Raw genomic sequence first — 11,713 nt, 5'->3', positions numbered from 1 at the left:
CTTAATTTTAAAAAACTTAAAAGAGATTCTCACACCTCCATCTCACACGTACATTTCTGGGGGTGTATTTTCTGAATAAAAAGACAAGTCTCTTTTTTCCAACATTTGGGAAGTGGCACATGGTATTTAAAAGAAGAAACATGAAATGAGGAATTTAAGCTTTACTGCCTAGTTTAAAAGAAAAATGCACGCCGTTTACAGAGTCTTTATGTTGAAACAGCTGGAGAGGATTTTTTTAAGGCAAATATTTCACAACTCTTCTTCCTCTGGACCCAGGAGGAAGTGAGAAGTCAACACCTCTCTCAATAAAAAGCATCCTTGGGATATACTGTTTACCTCCAGTGACTTCTGGGCTCACAAAGAGGAGATTTTCTATTTTAAAAATGATAATAATAAGATATACATATATTTCTTGAATGACTGATTTTTTCCTACATTTCTCTTCATATAAGTAGTGCTGCGTCATCTATTTTGTCTAGTATCCCCAAACATGCTACTGCAAAGAAAGTTATTGGTTGCCATGATCTGTGGTTTGTCAGTGGCAAATGCCTCCAAACTTTTAATTTTTTTCAAAAATAATTAAAATAATAATTCAAAATTCTGAAGAGTTCTTTCTCAAAAAGTAGATGGAACATGTGAAAGTAATGAAATAAGTACCTGGAATATGTTCTTTTTCACCTCAGTGAATTTGAGAACAGGAAAGTAGGGCTGGTGGGGATGGGGAGGTGTCATTGCCTTTAAATCTGTTGTCCTGGTTTAACTATTTTGATTTCTTCCTGAAAATTTCCTTCTGATAGTGTGTTTCCTACAAGTGATTTGTATCTTTATGACTCAAGATTTTTGTATTATCCCTTTCCAGATCCTCTTTCTCTTTTTACTCCGCTTCCCACCCCTACACACACACTGCCACCAGCAACCCCAAGCTAGGTATGAGTGATATTCATTCTATGATGTAACTTCCCGAATCTTGCTTATGAACAACCTGTGCTTATTTCAGGGTGTCCCAGGTGGTGCTAGTGGTAAAGAACCTGCCTGCCAATGCAGGAGATGTAAGAGACATTGGTTCGATCCCTGCGTTGGGAAGATCCCCTGGAGGAGGGCATGGCAACCCACTCCTTGCCTGGAGAATCCCTTGGACAGAGGAGCCTGGCAGGCTACAGTCCATATCCCGTGGATAGAGGAGCCTGCGGACTACAGTCCATAGGGTCGCAAGAGTCAGACACGACTGAAGCAACTTAGCGCGCACACACACACACACACACACATGCTTATTTCATTTCCATGTGACTTCAGAATTTTTAATGTGAGGGTTATAGACAGTCTAGATTTGTAGGTACAGAAACTTTCCATGGTCGAATGTTGACTCTTCTTTTAGAAGTACTTGGCTTTTGAGAGACATCAAGGAGGCAGAATGTTTTTCAGTGTTTATGTGTAATTCCATGCCCTGTGGTTTTGTTCAGGTGCTGATTACCCAGAATGAGGGGTTAACCAAGTTCTCATTCCTCTGGTTGACCAGTCTGACTGTCCCATCATACACCAGCAAGTCATGCAAGAAAAAGTAAAGTTCCAATCAGACAATTATGTAGTAGAAGCTGTATTTATTATTTTATTTTAATGTGTTACCTTTTAAGTTTTAGACCAAATGCATTAAGCATGATGGCCAGCATGCAATGTGGCCAGCATGCAATGTATCCTCCTTCCACGATTATCTGGGGGCCTAATTTCTACTCTTCATTACCAGCAGTTAACTTTAATTCTGAAATGTGTATGCTACATTTTACCTAGGACCTTTTTTTTTTTTTTTTAAAGAAAAATCGGATGTAGATACTGATATACTTCACAGAAGGAAAGTCTGAGAAATACCCCTCTCCCGATGGCTTGCCGTTTCATGGGTTATAATAATTATTCTTTAAGGAGTGAATGGTTTGCTTATAATCTTGCAGGGAGAAAGTACAATGGCTCCAATGCTGGGAACCCCAGGGCCAGGACAGAGGCCAGGAAGTGGGTCGTATATCCCTGACGGAGGGCCAGAGTGCTTACAGAAATATTTGTGGACTCACAGCAGACACTGTTTTTCTGCCTAAGTAATTACTAGAATCCCTACCTCATTTCCTCTTGAACTGTTCTCTGCTCACTCTTGTTTCCCAATTTAGCGTCTATAAAATTGGGATTCGTGAGAGCATTTCTTGGAAGGGGGGAGGTCTCCATATTAGACTCGGGTTCGGAGACGTGGTTTGGTTTTGGTTGGAGGCATGTCTGGTTGGAGGAAACCGAGGGAAGGTTGTTGGCAGGATGCGCGGGGTGAGCTGGAGCGGCTCGGAGTGGCCTGGGCTGTGCCGAGGCTGCGCACTTCCGCCCGGCTCTGCGCCCCCGAGGATGCCGGCGCGCCCGACCCGGGCAGCACGTTCATTGACTTGGAGCCTCCTTTTGCTTTTTCACATTTTGAGCAGATAAAACAGAGGAAACTGCCTGTTGAATGTTGGAGCTGACTTGGAAACGAAAGCCTCATTTTGTTCACAAGGAAAGGATTGTTTTTCGCTTGGGTCATTGCTGCAGAGACTTTTTTTTTTCCCCCTCTCTGTAATGTTTGATACTTGAGGGAAAACAGCTGGGCTGAGCATTCTTGAATCACTGCAGAACTGAAATGGGATGCTGGGGAATATGGACTGGACTGTATGGCTAAAAAGGTCAGCTTTTTCCCTTGTCCCTCGTGGAGGAATGCAGGCTCTTTCCCCAGGCTCTCCTTGGGAACTCTTGGAAGGAGCTGGGAGAGGCGGAAGGAGGGATGGGAGACAGTCCCCACAAATGGGACCGAGGATGGCTTTTTGCATCTCTTCCGTTTTCCTGCCCTGCTGTTTTTGATTTTTGGGGAGGACTGGAACAAGTCAACAGAATCTGGGTTTGGAGAAGTAGTCGATGACCACGTTAAACAGCAAGCCCTGATGGGCCAGGCAGAGGAGAGGCTGGTCCAAAGCACAGCACTGTAACTGGAATCACAGGGCTGCCTAGGGGAGCGTCCTTGCAGAGCTCTCTCAAAGAGGACGGGGAGTTCATTGAGACAAATGCACCCCAGGCCGGGCCAGGCCATCAGTGTGTGTGGGGGTGCCTAGGACCTAATTCTCCACCAAATTAGACCTTAAAATGATGGTACGTGTCTCTCTATGAACCTGTTGGGCGGCTTTGTTGGTGCCCCAAGTTCAGCTGCAGAGCTGCCAGAGTTCAAACTGGCCGTGGGGCAGAGCTCCGCCCAGCAATTATCTGATTAACTTTTCCTTTGTTTCTTTGCCAGTCAAGAGAACAGTCGGAGGATGAGACGGAGGAGTCGGTGAAGTTTAAGAGGTTACACAAGCTGGTAAACTCCACTCGCAGAGTGAGAAAGAAACTCATCAGGGTGGAAGAAATGAAAAAGCCCAGCACAGAAGGTAACAAAGCAAACTCCGCCCTACTTATTCCAAAGCAAGTCATCTGGGGTCCATCTCTCAGTAGAAAATACAAAAGTGGAAAAATGGGTTCTGGCTGAGGCTGGCAGAGGGGGAATTTGGGGTTGCAGAGGGGGAATTTGGGGTTGCATGTGAGCAAGGCAGCACTGAGTACCTTCTGGAATGTAGGATCCTGGCTTTCCGGCGGCTTAGTTATTTAAATATTACAAAGATGGGGAGTGGCTAGTGTATGGCAATGAATTCTTCTCAAGATGTGGTCCAGCTTTCATTTGGACCTCATACCATTTTATATAAACTTTTATTTTAGAACACCTTCTGAGTTTGAGCCTTGGCTCCTAAAGGACTGTGGTTCTCACCCAGTGAATTTAGTCCAAATTTAATATATCCCCACCTCAAACAAACATCTAACAAACAAGGCACTTCATGTCCTTTCAGATCTCTGAGGGATGATTTCTTCTTCCTGTTAACGATCTCAAGTCTCAGTTCCAAAGAGGCTTTAAGGACCTCCCATTCTAAGTGCTCTAAGAGCCAGGTTCCTGGCCAAGCCACTCATCAGACGAAGCCATAATGTCAAAAGGGACATGAACTTGGATTTATTGTATTGAATAGTTAACCTTTAAAGTGTAATTATGACAGTTTAAATCTCAACCATGTCTGTCTTTCTTATTGTTGGTAAAGTGCATTTGCAGCAGCTTGTAAAAGTCTCCCCAAAAGTTACAAGAGTCAGATTTCCGGTTTGGGAAACAATTAGTGATTGAAAGAAATGCTAGAAAGAATTTTTTATTCTTTTTAAAAGCACGTGACTTGTTAAAATGTCACACTGACATTGTGGGGAAGTTCAAAATTTTAACATGTAGATTTAAAGAACGCTATTGTAGAGGCTCTTCTGTTGTACCTCGCACCTTGGAGGGAACTGAATTCCCCTTTATTTACATAGATGAGGATTTCTGTTGCTGTTTTTGGCGTTTTGAAATTTTTTGTTTGATGTAATTATTTATTGGTTTTAATCCTCTGGAGGAATATTGAAGGCCAGGGGGTTACTATGGGAAAGTGGAGATTGAAGGGAAAGAGGAAAGAGACAAGGGAAGCAGGGAAAGAGGCAGGCTCTGCTTTATAGCCAGTTTCTTAAACTTAGAGTTCTGTTTAATTCCAGGGTTGCATCTGGGTGTCTTTTGCATGGTAATTCCAGGTGTGGTGCTGTTTACATTTGGCTGTTTTAATACCTGCCTGTCTGTCATGGTTCCACAGAACAGAACACACCGTCTGACTTCCTCTCCCGTGGCAGGTCTACTGAAATCACACACAGTGTCGTTTGGTAATTTTAAGTAGGAACATATGGAATTGCCATCATTCAACCTTGGGAGCATCTCATTTTAAAACAAACCTCATGCATAGTTGCCAAAATTAAATCTCGTCTATCATTCATAAATTGGTGGGTCTTGTCCACAAGTGAGATAAACGGGTGGAGTACGTGGTCCCGTGCCTACCACCCCGGAGCCCCTTTGCACGTGATAGTTGTGTGTGTTGGGGCTTAGAAAAGCACAGAAATATTCTCACTTGTGTGTTTATGTCAGAATCAATCGATTCAGCTATCTCTGAGAGGCGTAGTTGAGAAAAAGGGAAAGTGTACCAAAAGAGGTCGCTATAGGGTAAAAGGTAATAACTCTATGGACTTTTAGCATAGAGTTTTGATTCATCTGGGCATGAATTAGATGTCATAGATGGAAGATGGATTTGGTGAGTTTAATCCCAAGTGGCAGTTCTGGGGTCCAGCATCTGGGGTGCCATTGACCAGGCTTGCCGCTGTCACCAGGAGAGGCCCCAGGCGTGTGTACAGCTCAGGACATCCGCTGCAGGCTGCCCCCAACACCACCATGCTAGATTGGAACTCTTCCATGCTCTGCATGGTAGAACACTTTCTCATTAGCAAGAGAGCTTGTGCTGGTACAGAGAGGCCACCTGGGCACCTTCTTTGCAAAGCTGGAGAGATTCATAGTCCCCACAATCCCTCCTTCCACCCCTGGACCTTCAAAGAGTTGATCCTTTTGATTTCTGCATGCCTGTGCCAATACTAAGTTGTCTGAATAATAACAAGCATTTCCTGAGAGCCTTCCGTGTGCCAGCCGCTTTCCTAAACACTTCACAGATTTTATTGTAATATGTCATCTTACAGCTCCTTGTAATATGTCATCTTCAGAATACTCACCAGAGGCAGACACTGATGCTGCCCTCATTTGTGAAATGAGGAAACTCAGATGGATACAGCGAGGGGAAGTAATGTACTCATGGTCACCGAGCCAGCTGGACAGAGCCCTGGAATTAAGTCTGAGCAGCCTGACTCCTGTAGATCGTGGGTGCACTCTCTGCTCCCACCCTATCTCTCACTCTCCAGCTCTGGAGTCTTGGAAAAGCCCAGAGAGTTACAATTCATCACTCAGGCTTACTCTTGTAACTAGAGTAGCGAGTCCTTATCTGGTGCGTGGGTGACCCCAGACAATATGACATTGCAGGCCAGGGTAGTGCCCTTTATCCAGTCATTTCTGTGTCTTTTCCCTTCCTTCATTACTCCAGTTCACCTGTAACCTGCTAATGAATCACTAGCTTTTGTACAGTGTTGTTGAGCATACAAAGTACCTTTACCTATCTCTTTTCATTTAATTTTATCCTCTCAATATCCTTATAATAGATATTACTACAATAGGTAGGCCTTGGGAATTACCTGGTGGTCCAGTGATTAGGACTTGGCACTTTTTCACTGCTATGGTCCAGGTTGAATCCCTGGTCGGGGAACTAAGATCCTACCAGCTTCATGGCATGGCCATTAAAATAAAATAAATACAGTTAGGCATTATTACAGGTGAGGAAACAGACTCAGAGAGATGAAGTAGTTGTCCACAGTGGTGGAGACGGTGAGTGGCATGACCAGAGCTAGAATCTGTGTTTTTGGCTTTAAGTCATCTCATACCTACCTCCTATCAAAATGACCTACTCTCATCTCAGCTGAGCAAAAAGCAACTCATACACCAGATGATGATGAAGTTGAGCACATCTTGATTGCTGTTCTTCCAGTATGATAGTTGTACTTTCAAGTCAGAGGTGAATGGGAGAAGTAACACCCTAAACCCCAAGGACTCCAGTGTGGACTGGGATTTCAGGCCTTGGGTCTGGCAAGGATGGAAGAACCCCGACCACATGGGACTGCCCATAGCACAGGCTAAGGTGTCCTCTTTGGAATTGTTTGCCCTGTTTCCCGGCAAACTCTTTACCAGATGCTGACGTGCCAGAACCAGGAAGTGGAGCTACTTATGTCATGGGCATGTGTGAACCAGCTGGTTCCAAATTCATATGTGACACGGAAGTATTGGAATCTCTGATGACAACCCCAAATACAGAATCTAGAAAATTTCCAGAACAGTTCTGACTGATAGGTCCTTAACGTCCCCAAATCTCCTTAAGACCTTAAGGACCTTTGCACACCTCCATGGACACTTGGGCTAAATGTGAAGTCATGATCCGTTATTGGACTGTTTTTAGGGAGAAGTCTGCTGTTGGGCTGCCCCTGTCCCCAGGCTGTGCCTTTCAACCCCATCACTTCACCCCTGGAAATGGAGGGTAGATTGTATCTGGTAGAGGCTGCTGTATTTTACTTCCAGCAACATATGGCCGCTTGGTCTCTAGTCCATATTCGTCAGGTGTCCTGAAGAGGGAACAGGAAGCATTCTAGTCTGATCAGTGTCCATCAGAACCATAGCCCTGGGTTTTAAACTTCCTTGAAAGATCCAAGAATAATTCTCGAGTGAATATATTTGTGCTGCAGATTGTGGAGAACTTTGAACTGGATATGTTTTTAGTCTCTCTCTCCCCACCACTATCTCCTTGACCTCAAAGTCAGTCTTGGGCTGTATTTAATAGCAGCAGTGCTTTTTTTCTCTGTATATTTGTAACTGTAAGAAATTTCTGGAACTTTAAAAGCCTATTACCAGTCACTCATCTTACCCCACTCTGGAGAGAGCTGTCCTTTTCCTTTATCACTGACATTTAGCCACACACTGGCACCCTCGTCCCAGCTGGTATATTTAGTGCCATCCTTCTGTTCCAAGGAACTTGGTATTTTTTCCTCTTCACAGTTGAGCTGGCAGGAAGCCGCAGTGCTCAAAAGTTTCCTTATATCGATAATTAAAGGGACAAGAGCCAGTTAGGATCACTACACCCAGAGTTTGACCTACTTCTTTTCTCACATCTGTTCACATAACACATGCAGAAAAGAACTCGGTTTTCCTGCCAGCAAGTCCAGACCTTTCCACTGGGCTCTGAAAGGCTTGGCTGGATACCTGGCTCCAGTGAAGGCTTCAAGAGCTGAATCCTTGAGACGAAATGGAACACTCCATGAGGCTGCCTGCGTGTCCAGGCCCTTAAACGCCCTTGCTGCTTTGTAGCAGGGCCTGCGTCGATGGGAATGCCTGGCTTGGATCGTCCAGTTCCCCAGCTTTTAGTGTTCAGCCTATCAAGCAGGGACCATTTGTCAGTTGTGTTTGCAGGCTGTGACCCTTTATGGTGCTTCTTCACCCTAACTTCTCCCTTGGTGATTTAATTACTTAAATGGCACGTGTACCAATAAAAAAAACCACTGTCAGCCACATGGCATTCATCACACTCTGACTGTAAAAAGCCAACCAGATCAACAGGAGCACCTTTCAGAAGGAAGAATGACTCTGATTCTTAGCTTCCGAGTACCGTACTGACAAACTGGGGAGGATAATGATCGTTAAATCCTAAAGAATATTGTGTTATGGATGGGTTTAGAGTTTCCAAGTGGCATTTTTAATAGGTCTGTAAAGGTGTTTGGTCTACAAAGACACTGAGAGGAGGAGGAGGGGGAGAAAACACATCTGAAACCTTTTAACATTAACCTTGCATGAAACCATTTATTTGCTCAGTTTATTTTCTTTTTTATATGCATTTATGTAAGTGGGAACCAGGTTTATGGGAGGTAAGTGATTGTGGAAGCAGGTTGTGCTGGCTGGATGGACTAGCTGCTTTTTTGTGGGGGCTGGGGGATCTAAAGACAAGTCTGTGAAAGAATGCAAGGGTGTGTTGACAGGAGCCCCTGACTGTGTGTGTATGTGTGTGTTTCCCTCCAGGCGGGGAGGAACAGGTGTTTGAGAATTCCCCGGTCCCAGATGAAAGGTCCGCCCTGTACTCCGGCGTGCACAAGAAGCCCTTTTTCTTTGATGCTTCTCCTGAGAAACCCCCAGAAGATGACTCAGACTCTCTCACCACTGCTCCATCGTCCAGTAGCCTGGACACCTGGGGTGCCGGCCGCAAATTGGTCAAAACCTTCAGCAAAGGAGAGAGCCGGGGCCTGATCAAGCCCCCCAAGAAGATGGGGACGTTCTTCTCGTACCCGGAAGACGACAAGGCCCAGAAGGTGTCCCGCTCCCTCACCGAGGGGGAGATGAAGAAGGGGCTTGGGTCCCTGAGCCACGGGGTAAGTACCGATGGTCTCTGCTTCTATGACAGCCACCGTCGGCGACACCACCTCCTGGCATCTCTGGAAGAGGTGCAGAGTGTCCGGAAGCAGATCCGCTTGAAGAAGACGGACGCTAATCACTCGTGTTCCAGAGCTTTCCTCTGCCAGCGCCCCTCCAGGAAGGGCGTCCACAGTGCCACCTGTGACCTGCAGCTGCTCCGGCAGAAACCCAAAGGGGGCGGGGGCTGCGGCGGCCCTGGCAGGAGGGCACGCGGGCGCCCCACGGTCAGCGAGTTCAATGTCACCTACGTGGTGGAGCGCAGCCTGTACAGCCACCTGAACCTGACCCAGCTAGTGCGTCCTGCCTCGGACAGGACCCTGAGCAAGGCCGAGAAGCAGGACCTGAGGCGGTGCTTGCTGGAGGAGGAGGAGGAGGCCAAGAGGAAGTGGGCCGCCACGGTGGACCGCTGTACTAAGAGGGTTCTCTTGAGAATCCACCAGAAGTCCGTGAGTCACCCAGACGGTCCCAGGATGGCCTTGTCATTTCTGTGACGTTCAGTCAAGCATTATGGCCTCTCTTGCCAGGAGCCTGGCTCCCTCCCTCTCTTCTGGTCCCTCGCTCCATCACCTCCATTCCTAACCCTACTTCTCTTAAAGGAATGGCTCCTCCCTTCTTTCTCATCTGCCCTCTTGCCAGCTGAAGCTGTTGGATTTTTAATGCAAGTCGCTCAGTCGTGTTTGACTCTTTGCGACCCCATGGACTGACCATACAGTCCGTGGGATCCTTCAGGCCAGAATCCCGGAGTGGGTGGCCGTTCTCTTCTCCAGGGGAATCTTCCTAACCCAGGGATCAAACTCTAGTCTCCCGCATTGCAGGCTGAGCCACCAGGGAAGCCTTAAAACCTAAACATTGAAACTGATTCAGAGAAGGGCTCTCAGAGTACAGGGTGGGGTTTGGCCTTCTAGAAGTGGCTGCCTTGAGTCCCAGCCATCCTGTCACTTGACCGCAAGAAGCTGATTCAAAACAGAAGGACGTTTTGCCCTACAAGGAGGTGTCTCTTCTCCAGTTAATGAGAACAATAAGAACTAGCTCACAGCAGATTGGCATCACCGTGCTCACCAATTTGAAAAACATTGTGAAATACATTTATGTCTGGGGGACAAAGGGAAAGTTCTCCAATCTAAAAGGAAAGAAAAATTAGGGCTCTTTTGTTTTACTTAAGTATATTTGATGTGATTATCTTTCTAAACAAAAGGGCCTTCCACTGCCCCATATATTCTTCTGTACCTAGCAAGGAATAAGGTACTGACTTTCAAATAAGAAAATGGTCTTCAATTTCATTACTGAATTGAGACTTGGTGAAATTTATTTTTAGGGTAAGACTTAGATTGAACTGGAGAATATAAGTATTTCCCCCTGGAAATTACCACTCAACTTTTAGTTTGCACAAGAGCCTATATAAAACGACACAGGATGAGGCTGAACTGTGGGCTTGTGGCCCCTGGCGCCCTGCTTAATCCACGTGGGGCTGCTTGCTGGCCTATCCCCTTTCGAAGGTCTGAAGGAATAGACTGTGTTGCTGCCCCCATGGTGGCTTCTCCCAGAGTTCTTCACATTTGTAAGATGTACTTCCCAGGGTGGTTACTGTAATCTAAATTCATTCAATCAAGTTCTGCTTTTGTGGTCAGCGCCATCCTTGTAGAATGCTTACATCCGTACCAGCCCTTAGGTCTTCCAAATATCCCCACATGTTGACTTTCTCATTAGGTCTCACTTTCCATTTTTTTTTCACCTTCTTGTAAATCTTGCAACACATTTAATGTTATCAGTAATAGCTTTTGCTCTGGTTCTTTGTCTTGGCAGCAGTTGTGGTTGGTTTTGTTTTTGTTGTAAAGTAATAGTTCTTTGTTACTATTTCTTGTTATCACCCCTTCAGTTCTGACCCACAGATCTTTTGGAAAATACTTGTGGCCGCCTAGTCTTGGTATAATTTGTTGTGTGTTTTTGTTTGTTTTTACCTTCAGGGGTGTTCTACCTAGTTTACTTGCCTCCGTACCTTGACAGATCAGATCCACTTCTCTGTGAATGGTTGGCTCACCCCTGTGAGTTTAAATCAGATAAAATGGAGGAGTTTTGCAACTGACTTGAGTTGCTCGCTCATATATATCCCTTATATTATTTATATTGCGAATGATACAACGTCCTCAGAACCTTCTCTTTAGAAGTTGTATTTCTAAGATTTGTGCCATTGGCGGGCCCGTGATTAATTCTTCATTGACGTTGAGTAGGGACACTTGGACAAGCTTGTTTTTGTGTACTGACTCCGCCACTTGTAAAAGTGGCACTCTGTAACCTCTGTGCCCAGCATCAACCTGATACTGGGTATTTTTTTGAAATACTGTGAGCTTGAGGCAGTACTGGACAGTTCTGATACTTGCTGAAATACGTGTTCAGTGCTAAATTAGAAATTTGAACATACTGTTTCTTGTCGTTGTACAATCAAGAAAACACAATTTAATTATTCAGAGAACATAGGGGAGTATTCGTGTTTTTGTTTTTCTGTTGTCTTTGGCCATGCTGTGTGGCATATCGAGTCTTAGTTCCCCGACCTGGGATCAAACCCATGCCCCCTGTGGTAGAAGCGCAGGCTTTCACCCCTGTTGTTAAATATTTTAACAACAGAAGAGGGGTTTTCGTTTTTGTTTTTAAGAGGTTAAGATAAGTTCTTTGCTTGGTTCACTTAAGCCTTTTCCATTCTTCTTGTCATATCTCTCTTTCATTTTATTCAAAAGTATACTTTCC

At 45.3% G+C, this 11,713-nt stretch overlaps 1 protein-coding gene across 6 annotated transcripts in view; it reads left to right on the top strand.

Annotated features, from left to right (window-relative positions):
- The window catches only part of SASH1 (SAM and SH3 domain containing 1), a 265,093-nt gene that overhangs the window by 224,109 nt on the left and 29,271 nt on the right, over positions 1-11,713 (top strand). For 5 of the 6 annotated variants that reach the window (XM_010862553.1, XM_010862555.1, XM_010862552.1 and 2 more), the window contains 2 exons: positions 3,290-3,422; positions 8,582-8,928. In XM_010862553.1, the coding sequence (XP_010860855.1) occupies positions 3,290-3,422; positions 8,582-8,928 (480 nt within the window). Of the gene's footprint in view, positions 1-1,219; positions 2,688-3,289; positions 3,423-8,581; positions 8,929-11,713 lie in introns of those variants that run through there. The other variant, XM_010862557.1, reaches the window with a different exon arrangement.

The sequence above is a fragment of the Bison bison genome, unplaced genomic scaffold, assembly GCF_000754665.1.
Source record: "Bison bison bison isolate TAMUID 2011002044 unplaced genomic scaffold, Bison_UMD1.0 scf7180017864483, whole genome shotgun sequence".
Taxonomy (NCBI): Eukaryota; Metazoa; Chordata; class Mammalia; order Artiodactyla; family Bovidae; genus Bison; species Bison bison.
The sequence above is the reverse complement of the archived record's forward strand: the minus strand, read 5'-3'. Positions and strand labels throughout refer to the sequence as shown.